The sequence below is a fragment of the Choloepus didactylus genome, chromosome 15 (genome assembly GCF_015220235.1).
Source record: "Choloepus didactylus isolate mChoDid1 chromosome 15, mChoDid1.pri, whole genome shotgun sequence".
Taxonomy (NCBI): Eukaryota; Metazoa; Chordata; class Mammalia; order Pilosa; family Megalonychidae; genus Choloepus; species Choloepus didactylus.
In genome coordinates this window covers 43,233,012-43,250,813 of record NC_051321.1, presented here as the reverse complement: position 1 = coordinate 43,250,813, position 17,802 = coordinate 43,233,012, and the positions used below count along the sequence as shown (strand labels likewise).

The following is a 17,802-nucleotide window of genomic DNA, read 5'->3' as shown; positions in this document are numbered from 1 at the left end:
ATTGCTAATTAATATATTGAAAAAAAATGGAGATGTCCTTTAAAAATGAAACTGAAGTACATTAAGACTATAAAGTAGAGTGTGATTTAAAGGAGTACAATATTCTGGGTGTGACACCTACTAGCAAAAATAGCTGTTACCTGGTGAGTGCTAATTTGTTCCAGTTCTGTGTTAAGTACTTTGCATGCTATTCCAATGACCCTTGCTGTATAAGAAATCACCCAAAACTTAGTGGTTTAAAATAAATATTTTATTATGCTCATTGATTCTCTAGATCAGGAATTTGGACAGGGCACCACAGGAATGATATCTCTGCTCCTCAGTGCCCAGGTCCTCATTTAGAAAGATTTCATGGCTGGTGGTGACTTGACAGTTGGGGGGCTGGAATCAACTGGAAGCATCTTTACTCACACGTCTGATGGCTGGTGGTTGGAACCTCAGCTGGACTGGTCACCAAAGCATCTATGTGTGGTTTCTCCCTGTGGCTTGTGCTTCCTCCAGGCTGGTGGCCCTGGGCTAGTAGGACTTCTGACTTGGCAGCTCAAGGCTCCAAAAGTGAGTGTTCAAGTTTCCAAGGTAGAAGCTTCATTGTTTTTTAAGACCTATCCTCAAAAGTCAAACTGTATTATTTTTGCCACATTCCATGTGTTACAAGCAAGTTATAAACCAGCTCAGATTTAAGGATAGGGAAATTAGACACTCCCTCTTGATGGGGAGGGGACAAAGTTCTCATAGAGCATGTGGGATGGACAATATTGTGACCGTATTTGGAAAACACAATCTGCTACACATGCATTATTTCATTTAATCCTTCCACTGTCTTTGGAAGGGTGTATTATTGTCCCTCTTTTGCAGGTGTAAAAACTGAGGTTCAAAGATGTTAAATAACTTGCCTTTGGACAAAGCCAGTACATGACAGAGCTGGACTCAAACCCACACTGTCTGAAACAAATGTTCTCTAGCAGTATAAGATGCTGCTTATTGGAAAAGGGAACTGAAAAAAGTAAAAGACATTCAAAGGCCAGTTCTCCCTATGTGGGGGATGGGGAGTGGGTAAGTCACTGTCTTCTCCCCCATAATCCTAACATCAGAATTAATATCTGATGTTATTGGTAAAGGAATCATTCCTGTGCATACTCCATAACATAACTCCCCAAGGGTGTTGCTCTGGAGACCATGTAACTATCCTTAGTTGGGGGTTGCTGTCTGCTCACCCTCACCCCACTCATTTAGCAAAGAGCCTGGGGAACAACCAGGAGGAAGCCTGTTCTTCTCTGTGAAGGCGGTACACAGAACCAATTTGTGCCAGGAATATCTTCTCTGCCGTGATCCTATCTTGAAATCACATCTTCCTTTTAAGTGCAAACAAGGGCAAACTCTTCCAGTAATTCATCTTTGATACTCCCATGATATTTATAATCTGGAATGTTCCGATGACACTTTACACTCACTCCATTGCTTTGCAGGTTTTTTGTTCTAACTCCTCGGCTGGTCTGGTGAGGCCCCAGAGGGCGAAGACCATGCCCACTCCTTTCTCAGTTCTCCTCCCACACCTCTTCCTCAACATCACCGTTTCTTAATAGATACTTAATAAATACTGACTGATAAGGTCAAAGGGCCTCATATAGTTTATTATTATGGTGTAACAGGAAGACACATTTGCTTCTTCCTGAGTCACAGACACTATACTAGGTGCTGAGGACTCCTGTGATCGAAGAGCAGAAAGTCAGAAAATCAGATGTGAGCCTCCTGGGCACTCAGTCTGCAGCACATCAATAACGTATCTGAAATGACATCTTGAAGCATCCTGCATCAGACGAAGGAGGCCTCATAGTGGGTACTTTTGAAGCAAGTGTTAGAAGGTTACAATCTTTATCACCTGTTAGATGATTCCAGAGTCAGATATTTAGAAAGTCCCTGAATAGGATTTTTAAAAACCTGTGTCTTGAGTTTTAACTTCTCCTCTGAGTTGTCTGAGTGATGACTGTAGCTGGGGCTATCAGAAGAGAAAAGGATTGGTCTTACCATTCTTTATTTCAAATTAGTCTCCTTACAATTGGCAAATTTCTCTACATTTCTTTTATTTTGTCATCATTTCCCCTCAAAGTGTCCCTAAATGCCCTGACCTTTGGAAGTACTCTTGAACGTTCAGGACCAGCTGATCCAGCTCTGTAGATATCTGTTAATAAATTATGTATAATCTTCAGTCATCATTCACACCATAAAGACTTGATCCAAATATAACCCTCTTGTATAAGACTATTTCCTCAATATACCATAAGCAAGAATAAAAGCTGTCCTATGAACAATTACCCTTGAGACATGAAAGAAAATGTAAACATTTTATTTGGCAGTTGTTTCTGGACACATGAATAAATAAATGGAAAAGTACATATTAATATTTCTTTTTGGAGTAACAGATACCATTAAACATTATTTACACATCTTCACTGCAAAGAACAGTTACACAATTCAATTTCGTCTTATAAAATGTAACTTCCCACACCACTGGACTGGACATTTAAGGATGGAGATACTGGTAGTGCTTGGTCTAGCAGTCTCAACGTTTGAAAGGCATTCATTTGCAAGTGATAAGAAGAGTCATCATGCATGAGTTCATCCAGGTCATGTACTGTAGAAAGTTTCTGATGTCAGCCACAGAATTTGCTGTGTCATGCGCTTAAGTCAACTATGACATGTTTGTAAATCTGGGTATTTCCTTTAAAACTGGAAGCAAAAAGAAAATTACGCTTATTAATTGAGACATGCGTGAATGATCTTGGTGCCTGAACATTTAATTCCTGAAATTTCACAAATTTGGCTTTCTCCGCATCCCAGTTATACACTTGAGTAAAGGAGTAATCACTTCCGAGAATTGCATATTGATAATTATTTATCTGGAGAGGCTGGAACACCATGGATCCTCGTGATGGCATCCTCTGAATATCCTGAAAGGAGGAGCCTCCCCATTTCATTACTTTGGAATCGCCAATGAATCTTGTCAAGCAAATGTACACGTCACCTTTCACTGAGAAGTGCTTTACTGCGTACACATCCTCCATGTTAGGAATGTCAGTTTGGTTAATGAATAATTGCATTGCTTTGTTCCACTGATAAATTACAGGACGCTGGGAACTACTGGACAGAATTAAATGAGGTGTTCTGAGTGTTTGAGGTGTTCTGGCAATTTCTAGATATTCCACATCAGTGTCCCTGTACCACGCATGTAAGGATTGATGGGAGTAGAATCCATTTCCATTCCATTTGTAAATGGTGGTAAAACCAGCTTTTGAACTGTCAGCAACGACAAAGTACCAGTTGTTTTCAATCTTGAATGTTTCAATGTCATTGGGTTTTCGGATTTTGAGAATTTCAATATCCTGAATTTTTATGAATTTGTTTGCAAAACTGTCTCGCTTATAGATGTGAGAGCCGCCAAACAGCTGGGCCACAATGACATACAGCTGAGTTTCAATGACTATAGGCTTGCACACTACAGTGGACGTGCCTGGGAAAAGACAAATGAGAGATTAGTTGTATGGCCATCCTCTTTTGGAGCATGTAAACACACAGGCTGAGGCCATACAACTTCCATCCACCAAAATCAACCTGAAACATGAGATTTCCTTGGCTGATTAAGCAAGGTCGATCTCTAAGGCCCAGTGGCCAAGCGGTTCTGAAGTTCTGTGCCTTTGCACCTCACCAACAATTGAGTAGTTCAAGATAGACAAAGCTACAGCCAGGATTTTCTCCTCTCACTTCTTGCAGAAAGAAAGCATTGCTTACCCTGGCATATCATGAGTTAATCCTAGTAACCCTAACAAAAACTAACCTTTATTGAGCAACATGTGTTCTGCCAAATCATCTATTAACTCTTCCCAACAATTCGAGAGAGAAGTATTATCATCATCTATCACCCCCCAACCCCCCACCCCCACCTTTTACAGATTAGCAGACTGAAGTGCAGAGAGGCTTAAATCCTGCTAGGAAGTGGCAGATTGGGATTCAATCCAGGCCTACCTGCCTCCAGCATCTCTACGCTTTTAATTCAAGCCGGGTTGATGTTAGCTGTCCCAGGGCTTCCAACTGGGTTAGAATCCCACAGACCTCTACAACCACCCTATAAGGGCTTAAGTTGTGGTCTGAGCAGCCCACATTGCTATCTGGAATTGTTTTGCTCTATGTGTGAATTGCCTCCAGCTCTAGAATAATCTGACTGTCCTCTGAAGAAGGATGGAGATGCTGCTTGTCACTTTTCTGAAACTTTAGGTCACTGGTGGCAGGAAGGAAAAGGAGGAGGAGGAAGTCGTGAGAAAAGTGAAAGAGGGGTTACAGCCACGGGCCATGAGATATTTTCAGAAATCTTGGAAACTGATAAGCCAGTGGCCTGGCTTGGAATCCTTTTGGTTAGGGTTTGACATTTATCAATAGAATCTGATCTCCTACAGGGAGCTTGGCTCTGGGAAATCCAAAGAGAGGCACGGCAAATCTGGGTTCCAGGCCTTTTCTGACTGTAGTTGTAGAAGTTCTAAGACAATATGTTCACATCAACTCTCTCTACTAATTGGCTCCATCTATAAGCTAAAATTATTTTGTTTCTGATCCTTTCAGGACTAAACTGATTGTGTGACCTTGAGAAAATAATTTAACTTCTTTGGGATTCAGTTTTCTGTACATTGAGGGGTTTGGACTAGATTGGGGATGGCCAATAAATTTCAACACATACCAACATTGATAGTGGCTGCCTGGAGAACTGTGTTGAGAGGATCCTCTGGCTATGTCAATGCTATGTAAGAAAGAGTACCATAATAGATTAGCAGTGTCTATCTAGGGCGAGGGAGAGGATAGTGATAGCATATATGCCACATATTTGTCATGCCACACTAGATGAGCGGTGAGGTGCCCTTTGAAAGTCTGCAAATGTATGCTTCATTCCTCTATCAAGTGCTCACCTAAGGAGTCATCCAAAGCAATTGATGGACTATATGCAGGTAAGAGGAATCTGATTTCAATTGCACGAGGCCCTGCTGCAGTCCACTAGAAAACTGAGAGGGGCTAATGGAGGAAGGGAAGCATGACTTCCTCCTTGAGAAAGAAGAAGGATTCTGGAGGGTCCCTGTTTGGAAAGGATGGCTTTATCTGGGAAAGCTCCATCTCAAGCAAGCCCCAGACAAGTCTTGATCCTCTGAGCAATGGGGCTGATGGTCACCAGCAAATCTTATTATGACTCTCCAAGCCTTGTCTAATCAGTAAACTTTCATGGGAGAGGTTTGAGTGCTCTTATGAAAAGACTTAACAGTGTTAGAAGGTAAAGCTTATCTAGACATTTTGGAGTGAGCCCCACATTCTAACCTGACTTAGAATTTTAAAAATTGATAAAGTGGGAAAGAAATGTAAGAGATCATCTAAGGAACACTTTTCATGGAAAAAATTAGGTCCCAAGACAAAATTAAGTGGGAAAAATAATGTTTTCTTCACTGCAGCACTTTTCAAAGCCTCTAATTTGTGTACTCGGATTCTACAAGAGGGAGATATGATGCACCATGATGCACGGGTTTATTGAACCACAAAACCCTTTTTGTCACAAAGCATACATTACATTTTGTAGAAGTAATGCTTCTGTAACAAAGTTTGAGACTCATTGATCTATAATGACCTAATTTTATAGTTAAGGATACAGGTGGGCCAATGAGGGTGAGTGGCTGGCCTAGCTAGTTTGTGGCAGAATCTGGATTAGAACCCATGATTTCTGTTCCAGTACTTTTCCTTCGAAGGAAAATAATCCATCTTTTATTAAATATTTGCTATGCTAGGTCCTATCCTAAGTTCCTTGAATATATGATTGCATTATCTTATAACAACCATTTACTATTATTCCCATTTTACAAATGAGGAAATTAAGGGTCAGAGAACAATCCTAGGCCATTTAGTAAAGGTAGAGTTAGGATTCAAATGATAATGACAAGCATGATCAAAGCATTGCCTCATACCTCCTATTTTTCCCTTTTGCTTTTGGCTCAAGCAGCTTAATTTTTCACTTAAAATATAATTAGGCTTTTCATACCTGTAATGTTGTCATAATTCCGGAAGGTCTTTTCTACATGGTCCCACTCCAGGAAAATGCATTTTCCAGTAAAAGGCTGAGCGATGACTACATACTCATCTTTCATATAAGAAAAAGTGTCTATGGACAGTGATTGATAAGGCAGGTCTTGAGATTTTGCAAATTCTGCAAAAATGAAGAAAATGATGCTGAGTAACTGTGTGCTAAGGCCTCTTTCCTTGGCTAGATCTCAAATTCCCATACAAAGTACATTTAATTTAGGGAAACACATTGAAATGGCAATTTTACTTTGCTTTTAAACACATGGAATTTTTTTTTTTAATCTTCATTTTATTGAGATATATTCACATACCACGCAGTCATACAAAAGAAATTGTACTTTTGATTGTTTACAGTACCATTACATTGTGGTACATTCATCACCCAAATCAATCCCTGACACCTTCATTAGCACACACACAAAAATAACAAGAATAATAATTAGAGTGAAAAAGAGCAATTGAAGTAAAAAAGAACACTGGGTACCTTTGTCTGTTTGTTTCCTTCCCCTATTTTTCTACTCATCCATCCATAAACTAGACAAAGTGGAGTGTGGTCCTTATGGCTTTCCCAATCCCATTGTCACCCCTCATAAGCTACATTTTTATACAACTGTCTTCGAGATTCATGGGTTCTGGGTTGTAGTTTGATAGTTTCAGGTATCCACCACCAGCTACCCCAATTCTTTAGAACCTAAAAAGGGTTGTCTAAAGTGTGCGTAAGAGTGCCCTCCAGAGTGACCTCTCGGCTCGTTTTGGAATCTCTCTGCCACTGAAGCTTATTTCATTTCCTTTCACATCCCCCTTTTGGTCAAGAAGATGTTCTCCGTCCCACGATGCCAGGTCTACATTCCTCCCCGGGAGTCATATTCCACGTTGCCAGGGAGATTCACTCCCCTGGGTGTCTGATCCCATGTAGGGGGGAGGGCAGTGATTTCACCTTTCAGGTTGGCTTAGCTAGAGAGAGAGGGCCACATCTGAGCAACAAAGAGGCATTCGGGAGGAGGCTCTTAGGCACAACCATAGGGAGGCCTAGCCTCTCCTTTGCAGCAACCGTCTTCCCAAGGGTAAAACCTGTGGTAGAGGGCTCAACCCATCAAACCACCAGTCCCCTATGTCTGTGGTCATGTTAGCAACCATGGAGGTGGAGTAGGCGAATACTCCTGCATTCTCCACAGGCTCCTCAAGGGGGCACTACATCTTTTTTTTTCCTTGTTTTTCTTTTTTTTTTTTTTTTTAACTTTCCCTTCTTTTTTAAATCAACTGTATGAAAAAAAAGTTAAAAAGAAAACAAACATACAATAAAAGAACATTTCAAAGAGACCATAACAAGGGAGTAAGAAAAAGACAACTAACCTAAGATAACTGCTTAACTTCCAACATGTTCCTACTTTACCCCAAGAAAGTTACCTAATATAGCAACATTTCTGTAAACACATGGAATTTTAACAGTTCATAGTATTTTTTTAAGTTAAAATGCTCAGTTGGTTTTTAAGCTGTAAAAAAAAAAGTTCAGTTCCTGCACATGCAAAAAAAAGTTGTCCTTATTTTAATTTAATGAAGTAGAATGATTTTAAATTAATTACCTGTAATGATGCAATCAAAATCCTTGGAGGAGAGACTATTGATTTTGCGCTTCTTGTATTCTGGAGGGCCTTCGCAGTAGATGTCCTCGACAGTTGCATTGGTGTGGTCTAGCCATTCCACCAGCCACTTCAGTTTGCAGTCACAGTTAAATGAATTCCCCCTCAGGTCCCTGAAAGACAAACTTCAGCTGCTTTTGCTGTAGGAGTGCCCTACCGAAACAGGCGTGAATTCTTCTTCAGCCATTGCCATGTGCAGAATGGCCTTACCAGACTTTACGCCTTGGATTTTACATCGTGTCCCATAACCTGTCTTGAACTGACTGACCATTCACTTTGGCCTCAGAGAGTCACCACACTGTGCCCTTGAGGCCCACTCCAGTCAATGGGCCTCACTACCTTACTCCTTCTTGGATTCAAAGCTGCCTCAGTCTAGAGCTGTGCTGATCAATGGAGAGATAAAGTGAGTCACATATGGAATTTTACATTTTCTATAGACACATTAAAAAAAGGAAAAAGAAACAGGCGGAATTAATTTTAGTAGTATATTTCACTCAACTCACTACATACAAAATATTACCATTTTGACATGTAATCAATGTAAAGATAATGAGATATTTTACATTCTTTATTAAAATACTGTCTTTTTGAGGTCTCCATTCAGATGATACAGTTTCATCAGAAATACTTGAACTGTGTTTAGGTTTTTAAAAATTTATAGCTGAAAAAAAATAGATTTGCACTCCCAGGTTATTCCAAACATTACATTATAGGCTTTCAATCATTGAGCTGAGAATCAGTTTTTAAGATTAAATATTTTTAAATTAAATAAAATTTAAACTCTGGTTCCTTAGTTGTAATAGCCACATTTCAAGAGCTCAGGAAGCACACGGGCCTGGTGGCTGCTGTGTTGGACAGCATAGGTCTAGAGGACAGAATGTAGTGATTATTGTATCATGTCTAATTAAATCGAGTGAGCTATTTGCTTTCCTTCTTCCTCACAAACATAGTTAAAATCCCAATGCTATCCCCTGGGCCACAAATTCAAGTTTAATAGGAAATGACTCTGACACAGCAGAGTTAACATAAACACACAGTAACTCATGCCTGTAATAAACTATACAGCATAGATAGTTTAAATTTCTACATACAACCCCAACTTACCAAGTTCTGTTTATTTGCATCACTCTCTGTTCATGAGTTCCATCTCCTTCCTAAAACCTTCCCTAATTATACAGAATTCCTAAGATAGATACTGTCTACTCTTCACAAGACACATACATAATTTTTTAAATGCCCAGGCATTGAAAAACATTTTTTGAGAGATACATTCATGAATACCAAAAATCCACTAAAAGGCAAGTTGGCATTGTCTTTGAATTTCTAAGATAATTCTTGATTTGGGCATATCAGAGTAGGCTCAAGAGGCCAAAACCCATTAAGGGATTCCCTGGAGAGACTGAGCCAATCTTAAGAGTTTTTCTGGGTGTGGGGCACATACCAATATGGGATAGGCCAGTGGGTTCCCAATTAGCTGCTTCCCCAAGTTTGCCATGGAGCACCATCTAACTTCCAAGGCATTCCCAGAACTGACCTCATCTCCTAAGAATACTCTGACTCAACCTTTCTAGGCTTGTACACCAGAGCCCATAACTGTGGTCTGTCCCGGACTCTCTTGGAAGTGTCGTGATTCTGGCACTCTCTTAGAAATAAATCATCATTCAGGAATTGGGGTGACTGGTGTGGGGGAGGGGCAGGGGGCTCACTGCAAGGAACAAAGAAAGTTTTTCATTAGCTTGCTGATTTGAAGTTAAATACTGGGTTTAGAAGAAAATACTTGACTAGGATTTTTTTGTTATTGAACAAAAGTTGTTTTGAATTGATATTCATTCTTTAGCAATGTCCTTGATAATGAGAAATCTTTTGTTTTTATATATCCTTTCATTTTCTTCTGTAGTCTACCTTATGACATTTAAATACCCTTCCAGTGTTTTGGAAGGAGCTTAATGAAGCTAAATAGCTTTCAAAAGTGTTAGGCATGTATTACTTGCTTTGCTTACAGCAAAATATACAAATTCCTTGCAAAGATCTTTCACTCTGAAGCTTAAAAGTCAAAGTTTGAAAGCGCTTTTGTTTGAAAAGGGGTCAAAAATAATTAAGTTCATTCCCTTCCTGGGGCTTAGGCCAAATTCCTGGGGATTAAGCCTAGAGTTGTTGTTCCGTCTAATGAGAGAAAAGACAAACTTGCCTCCCTTCCCCCACTTCCTGCTCCATTTCTCTGTTGACTGACCAACCCATGGGTGTAGCCTCTCATCTCTGCTCTGTCAGTTTCCCAGTCTCTTATGTTTTTCCTTTGTGGCCCCATTTCCTGGACCTCATGAGAAAAGAAAAAGGATCTTGAAATTTCTTTCAAGGACTCCCATTCTTACCCCCTCAGGTCCTTTATCATCACTCCCTCCCATGCAGACACACACTTTGTCAAAGGAATGCCAGGATACTGTATATTCAGAATTTCCAATGCCAAAGATCAAAGAAGAGCCAAAAGTTAGCCCAAGTAAATTTCAAATTAAAGCCAATTTAAATTTTTAATTTTAAAACTCTAGTTTAATTTTAAAGCCAAATTAAAATTCTAATCATCAATACCAGGCTTCTTTGTTAATTACAGCAAATGTATTAACTAATCAGTGATTTCTTACACATTTGTTAAAGAATCCAGGCCTTTGAAAATATCCTTTGGGAGTGTCTGGAGATTGTTGTTCGCAAGGCTCCTGCAAAAAAAGAAAAAAGAAAAAAGAAAAAAAGAAAAAAAGAATGATGTAAACTGTAGTCGTAAACTAAATAAACGCATTTAATGATAGAACTTATTATGAGTTCCTTTTGTTCTTTCCATTCTACACTAAATTACTTGCAGCACTAATTTTCCCAAGTTGCCTGCTATTGTATTTTCAATTCCTGGCCTCTTTGTTTCACACCCACTCAGTATTTATGGTACTTTATGTATAATGGTAAAACTAAACCATGCCTGGCCACTGATCTTCCTATTCAGAAAGGAATAGAAATTCACACTCTAGACATTCAGTCTAGCAGATGTCTCCCAAATGATGACTGACTAAATAGGCAGCAGGGTCCAACTCCAAATGCCCTGTCTCCTGACACCCAGATAGCTCTTCTCCTGTTCCTTTCCTCCTCCCTACTTCCCACTTGCTCCAGAGACCAGCTAAGCTCTCCTGCTGCAAGTACCAACAGCTTGAGAGCTTCGGGACCATCTCACCTATCCCTTTAGCTCCATCTGTTTCAACTCAGAAAACAGTTTTCTCACAAATACTGTATCCGTTCATCCACCCATCCTCTTTAAACATCTTCTTCTTTCCCCTTCCTCTAGTTCTTGCCCTATTATCACAAGAATTTTTTTATCTCTTCCTATTTGTTCTCCCACAGATTATTGAAATTATTCTAATCCAAGTTAAGTACAAAATAGTCCTGATAGTATAAAGAAAGGGAAATGTGTACGTATTACAGAAAATGTGGACATAATAAAGAGCTGATGCTGTGTGATCAGGGAAGGGCACCAGATATGGTAATCATCTATTTTTAACCTGTGCTATACAAAAACACATTTCATACGTTTCTCTGGGAAGGGGGGTTTTGCAGAAATATAAAAAAACAACACCAATACCAAAGAACCTATGTTTCTGGCCTCCAAGTCTCTTGGAAATTCTCTCAAATTCCCTTTAAAACACTTTCAAAAGTATTGTATCTCTTTTACTGCCTGTAATTTAATAGAAGACTTCTCAAGTGCAAATATTCAAGACTTTAAAAAATCTATTTTTAAATTAATGATCTTGTTTTTCTGGGTTTTAGAAATTCGTATACTATGGCAATTTTTTTTGTCTTGGAAGGTAAGAATGGGAACTGAATCAGAATGTCCCAGATCCAGTGATGGTCCATTTTATGCTAAGAGTGTGGTTTTGGAGTCATTCCTAGCTGGGTTTGAATCTTGGCTCCACTACTTGGCTGTGTGATTGTGGTTATGTATCTTCTCTGAGATTCAGTTTTTTCATTTTTAAGTGGAGGTAGCTGATCTGCTCTAATAAAGGGTAGTTTGGAGGAGGAGGAGGAAGAAGAAGAAGACAAGAGGAAAAGAGGAGAAGAAGGGCTTCTGTGTATATACCATCCAAGAAACAATATTTTGAAAACTGGCCATTTGAGTGAACTGTTGTGACTGCCCATGTGAAGTGGTCTTAATAAAATGTTGCTGAAGAAGAATATTCAAGAGACTGTCTCCATAATTCAGTTTACTGACTGTGTTTGAATGAGATTTCCTGGTGTCTTGGATTAGTTCAGAGACACTACCATGTAATGTGTTTCAATCTATTTTCTGGCACAGTGTGTCTTAAAGTTCTCATGCTGACTTCTCCCAGTGGCTGTCCCTCCCCTAGAAATACTTGAGTGAGCCAGCACAAACTGTAACTGGCTGCAGGGCACAAGCTTGGAGGAGGCCAAGTCACCGGACAGTGAGTGTGAAATGATTCAACAGCCAAATCATGAACTTCTGCTGCTAAGAGTGTTGCCCAGGAAGAGAAGTCATATTTGCACAATGGGGGTTTCTTTTAAACAAAAAACGTGTGAAACCTGGAAATTCCACATCATGCCCAAAGGAATAGAGCTGTAGGCTTCACACAGCCAAGATGGGGGCCAACTATAGGAAGGCAGGCTTGGAGCTGTAAGACCTATGAGATACACATGACATTTTTGTATGACAAGATGGAGGACTTTTAACTCACCAGAATTGGGGGGTGGGATTGAGCAATTCAGGCTGGCCTGATGGACTCTGGAATGAGGCCTGAGAACTTCCTGTCACGGGGAGGTTCTCACCCCGGGAACCAGAGGGTGGGGGAGGCAGGGCAGCACGAAGGGTGGCAGGAGGAGAAGTGGTGAATGGATTTTCTGCACCCAATGTGACCCTTCCCTGTTGTACTACAATGATTCAATAAAATACTGACTCACAGTGGATTGCTTTTGAAGGTGATATGATGGAGCGTCACATCTAGGTTTGATGAAGGGTAGGCATGAGAAGACCACCTAGACTCACAAAGAAGTAGAAACAAGAGGTAATAAGATTCAGAAATGAGAGGGAATCTTCAGGATGCCCGAGACCCAGAAACTGGGGTTTGGATAGGTTCTCTAAGTTTCAGTGGCAACTGGGTTACATTTGGATAAAAAGAAGCCAGGCAGCAGGGACTTGGGCAAAGAATGTCTTAAGAAAAATGGTGACAGAGCCTGGGAATTATTCTGCAAAAAAGGTAACAAGGGCCGTGCTTTAACAAAGCAACCTTCCAGTGCAGGCTGACTGGTGCCAGGTAAAGGACACACAGGATACACATGGAGGGGGATCAGCAAAGCTTGCAAAGTTAGGAAGAGAAATACAAAATAGCCTTACACTGAAGGAACTGTATCTTAGCTGTGGCCAGTTAAGGGTTTTTACCAGTTCCCAAGTGAAGAGAAATGGAAACATTAGAAGCTCATTGCATGGATCAGGAAAACTTTAACCTAGCATTGTTTATCTTATGATAGCAAGGAACTAGAAACAACCTACATGTCCATTAATAAGGGATCATGTAAATAAATGATGGTTCATACTTAACATGGAATATTTTGCAGATTTTAAAAAATGAGGTAGATATCAATGATTTGACATGAAATGATGCCTTGGTGGAAAAAGAAAGTTGCAGAACAATATGTCCGGTGTCGTCTCACTGGGGGAGGAGGGATTATGTCTGTAGATGTATAGAGAAAACTCTACAAGAAGATATAAAAACCATTGATCGATGTTACAACTTGGGGTAAGGTTACTGGAATCTTTCACTTTTTGCTATGTAAATAAGTGTCTAGATTGTGAGAGTTTTTATCAAACATGTATTATTTTATAATCAGAAGAAACAAAGAACGAAATTGAGTTTTTAAAAGAACCTCATGGCTTAGTGTTTATATATGTATACAGCTCTGTCAAGTTAGGATTCAGTCATTCTAAATAAACTATTTGGTTGTATTCATAAAGTTTCAGGTAGTTCCAGGCTCTTCCAGGCTTTTATTATTTCTTCACCTTCAAGAAAATGTGGAAAGCGCAAAAATTTTTAACAAGGGAGAAAAACAACAATAATGCTGGCAGAGGCAACCACTATCAAGATTTATTCATATTTTCTTCAGTCATTAATACAGAGCCCAGTTCCTGGGAACATTAATGTGGAAAGCACGAGATTCCAGAGAGCAATTATTGTTACTGATCCCCAAGGCGTCTCTAGTCTTTCTTTCTCTTCTAGACATTACCCTGAATCGGCAGCAGGGAGGAAATGCCTTCCTCTCCAAAGGTCTGTTAATTGGAATACTCTGGCAATGGTGAGAGTCAAATCAGTGCTGGATTTTAAAATTAAATAGGAGTGCTTTCAGGAATAAGAGGAAGAAAAATTAGGGGGCTAGGGACAGAGATGGAGATGAAGGAGAGAGGCAAGTAGTCAGAGGTAGCCACTAACTGTCAGGAAAAGAACTTTCTAGGTGGTATGATTTTAGGAAACCAAGCTAATGCCTTGACCAAAACTGACCCCTGGCCTGTCAGACTTGCTTTAGGGCTTCCTGAACTCAGCAGCAAAGTGCAGTGGAAATGAATGGGCCAACAGTGGGACACCTGGGCTTGAGCTTTGGTGGTTTCCCCTTCTATAAAGTAAGCAATCACTTCATCAGAATGATCTCTAAGTTGTATTCCAACTCTTAACTCACATCTTTTAAGATTTCATTGTGAGAGGCATAGGGCTTTCTCTTTAAAAAAAAAAAAATCAAATGAAACTAGAAGAACTAATACTGTATGACACATAGTTAAGAGACAATGAGTTTGAGAAAAGATTTTGCTAGTGGGTAGAGAGGGCTCCAGAATATATGATTGGGGTGGAGTGGAGCTGACTGGGAGAAGTGTGAAGACAAGAGTGATGAGAGATATAGAGAAAATTTCATCAATGTTAATTTTTTTCTAGGATGATCCTGCAGTGAGTACTAGAAGGATTTTTCCCTTCCCCCACTGTATCCCCAGTGCCTAACATAGCACCTGGCACAAAGCAAGCCTTTAATAGATACTTTTGAATAAATAAATGAATGAATGGAGCAGACTGGGCAAGAGTGGATGAGAAGTGCATGAGGAGGGACACGAATCTAAACAAAGAAAAGAGCAGAAAAGCTTCTTTTAGACCCCTGGTGCCAAGACACCAAGTTAGGGAGAAACTGCAAAACCCTGTGAATTACCTTTGCCAACCCACCATCACACGGTGTGGATCTACCGCTCACAAATGGCTCTCCCTCCCCTCAGCCTCACAGTGGTTACAATTCCGAAGCAATGTGGAGGCTCCTTAAATGTGGCTCTTAAAAGCATTCTCGAAGTCCTTTTTCAGAGTCGACCTAAGAAACATTCTTTAAAACACCCAGGATACTCACCCAACTGAACATCTGGTTGCCTTGACCCTGGCTGAATAGGATCAGGCATTCTCAGTGGCAGACAGCCATTCCTTTCCAACAGACCATTCCCTCCTCTTTGGTGTTTTCGTGGTTTACCTGAGAAAGCCACTGATTATAACTATGGAGCCTACTGGAAAGTCTTCTGCCTAAGGAAGATCAGACCGGCTCAGACAGCATGTTTGTTTCAGTGCCACTGGGCTCTGCTGCTAAGAAAGCATCACCCACAGCCATCTGGGGTGCTCCCACCTCCCTGCAGTAGAGATTCTCCACTTGGATTTGTGTCTCACTGTACCTGCAGTGCTTCAAGTGCAGATATTTTAATCTCATATAAAATGTTTAAAGGGGATAAGTATACTCTGGTAATTGGAATCCTGATCCAGGACCGATGGAGGGTAAGTAAGTGGTGGGTTTTAGTTTGTTCCTATATAATGGTACTTCCTTCCAGACTCTGCTCTAAGCACTTTGCATATATTAACTCATTTAACCTCAGAGCAACCCTAGGAATTAGGTAGTATTATTTTCACCCCCATTTTACAGATGAAAAATGTCAGGCACAGCCAGGCTTTGAACCCATGCAGACTGGTAGCAGAGATCACCCACTTATTACATTTCACTGCCTCTTTCCATATATTTCACTGCAAAAGAGAAACAAAGTCATTGTGCCAGCCAACTGGGGACACACAGGAATCCTGAATATGGGGGCTGTTATGAACTTCTTTTGTATCCCCAGCAGAGTGCTGAGCAACCAGTAGATGCTCCACAAACACCTATAGCTTGACAACAATTTCCCCCAGTACTTTTACACCTGCATGCAAACAATCTTGCCTCCACAGGGCCTTAGCCATGGCAATACTTACATGACACTCAAGAGAATTGTTATTAAAAAGCTCCTGTGTATTTGCAGAGTTCAATATGTGGTGTTTAGGGATTTTGTCATCATTGGCCACAAACGAATTTCTTAATCCTTATTACTAACTGGGGGTGGGGTGGGGTGGGGGGGCATGACTCGGTGGGTACTTCTATTTTCTCATTTTGTTAATGGGGATAGTGCTACTGCCCTGTCTGTTTCATATGGTCATCAGAAGACTATACTGAGATCAAGAATATGAGAAAGCTTTGTAAACTGTTCTGCAGTATACGCAGGTTAGATGGTGAGGTGGTAATAACTCACAGCTTGAATGATTGCCTTTCATTGAGAAGATTTGAACTGAGGTAGAGAAAAGTGCACTTTGAATCCTAAAATGTTAAAAAGGAAATTCATAGCTCAAATAAATGCCAGATTTATTTATAAGTGGTAAAAAATGGAAAACGGATTTGAGTTACTGAGCAGGGAGTCAGAGGGACATTTAGGCTTCAAATCTTCCCTACACCAACCCTTCTTAAAAGGAAGAAAGGCAAGAAGGCAGGAAGGCAGGAAGGCAGGAAGGAAGGAAGGAAAGAAGGAAAGAGGGTGTAGGGGAAGGAAGGATAAAAAAACAGTATAATTAGAAAGAAGAACTTAAATTCGGACAAAGGCACTCAGTGAGAAAATATTGTTTCTGTAATTCCTCTTGCTAGACTGAACTGTAGGGTGGGAAATGAAATGATTCATCTTCATGGGCCCCACTCCTTGTAATGTGTGGGGCACATCCTAGAGACTAACTAGGATAAGTAGTCTACAAATTCGTCATTTTTTTGGCAATGGCATATAGTTTAACTTAATAAGTGTTAGATAAAGATGCAAAGGACCTAAAAATCATATTCATCCCATCAGCTTTAATCCTTGGTTCCCCACAATACTTCCTTCCCACCTGTAGTACCAAGCCAGAGATCCCTTCACTGTCTGTATGGCCCTTAAGATTTATGCCTCTCTCCTTGAAGGCCACACTTGGAGTTCCTTTGAACTTGAACATTTCTAGATGTTAAGAATGTGCTGTGATGTAGTCCCAGGCCTTTAGGCTGGAGAGGAGATACACCTGTGTGCATTAAGGGGCCTGGCTAGGCTCATAGCACAGGTTCCTAGAGAGGACACCTGTGTCTTACAGCCTTTCTCCAGCCCCTTAAGATACTGAGCATTGGCAGAGGTCATGTTGAATGAGATTTATGTGAATTGAGTGGATCTCAAGTTGAGGTTATGAACTTTCATTTTTCCTTGCACATATTTGTCTCTTTTATTTATCTTTGTCTGAAAATGGAAGTTTGACTCATATAATAAAATGGCATCCCATTCATTCTTTACACAGCCATTTTGCGTTATAATATATTGTTCACACAGAGAACAGCAATGCAAAAGCTGTTTTTATTATAATCAGTATAAATGGAAGCCTTGAAAAGTATAATAATTTTATAAAATAAACCTGGCCATCAGCTCCCCCTTGCTGAAAATCCAAACAGCAGGAAAAGACGAGGCCTGGTAGAGGTAATATGCTGACAACACAAGACACACTAGAATTTCAGCTTCTTTGTTCCCTGTTGTATCCTAAGGCCTAGAACAGAGGTGGGGATGAGGGGTTGTGAGGGAACAGGGGTTAAGGTTGAAGGAATGATTATGGCCCTTAGATCTCTTGCATCTTTACCTAGGCACATATTAGGCACTTGAGGAATAGCCATTGAACGGATGAATTACCCTTGCAATTCA

At 40.3% G+C, this 17,802-nt stretch overlaps 1 protein-coding gene across 2 annotated transcripts in view; it reads right to left on the bottom strand.

Annotated features, from left to right (window-relative positions):
- Positions 1–2,328: 2,328 nt before the first annotated feature.
- LGI1 (leucine rich glioma inactivated 1) overlaps positions 2,329–17,802 on the bottom strand; it is a 35,935-nt gene continuing 20,461 nt past the window's right edge. For both annotated transcript variants that reach the window (XM_037805326.1, XM_037805327.1), the window contains 4 exons: positions 10,382–10,453; positions 7,689–7,858; positions 6,065–6,229; positions 2,329–3,508 (listed from right to left, as the gene is read on the bottom strand). In XM_037805326.1, coding sequence (XP_037661254.1) covers positions 2,673–3,508; positions 6,065–6,229; positions 7,689–7,858; positions 10,382–10,453 — 1,243 coding nt within the window. In that variant the 3' untranslated portion in view covers positions 2,329–2,672. The remainder of the gene's footprint in view (positions 3,509–6,064; positions 6,230–7,688; positions 7,859–10,381; positions 10,454–17,802) is intronic.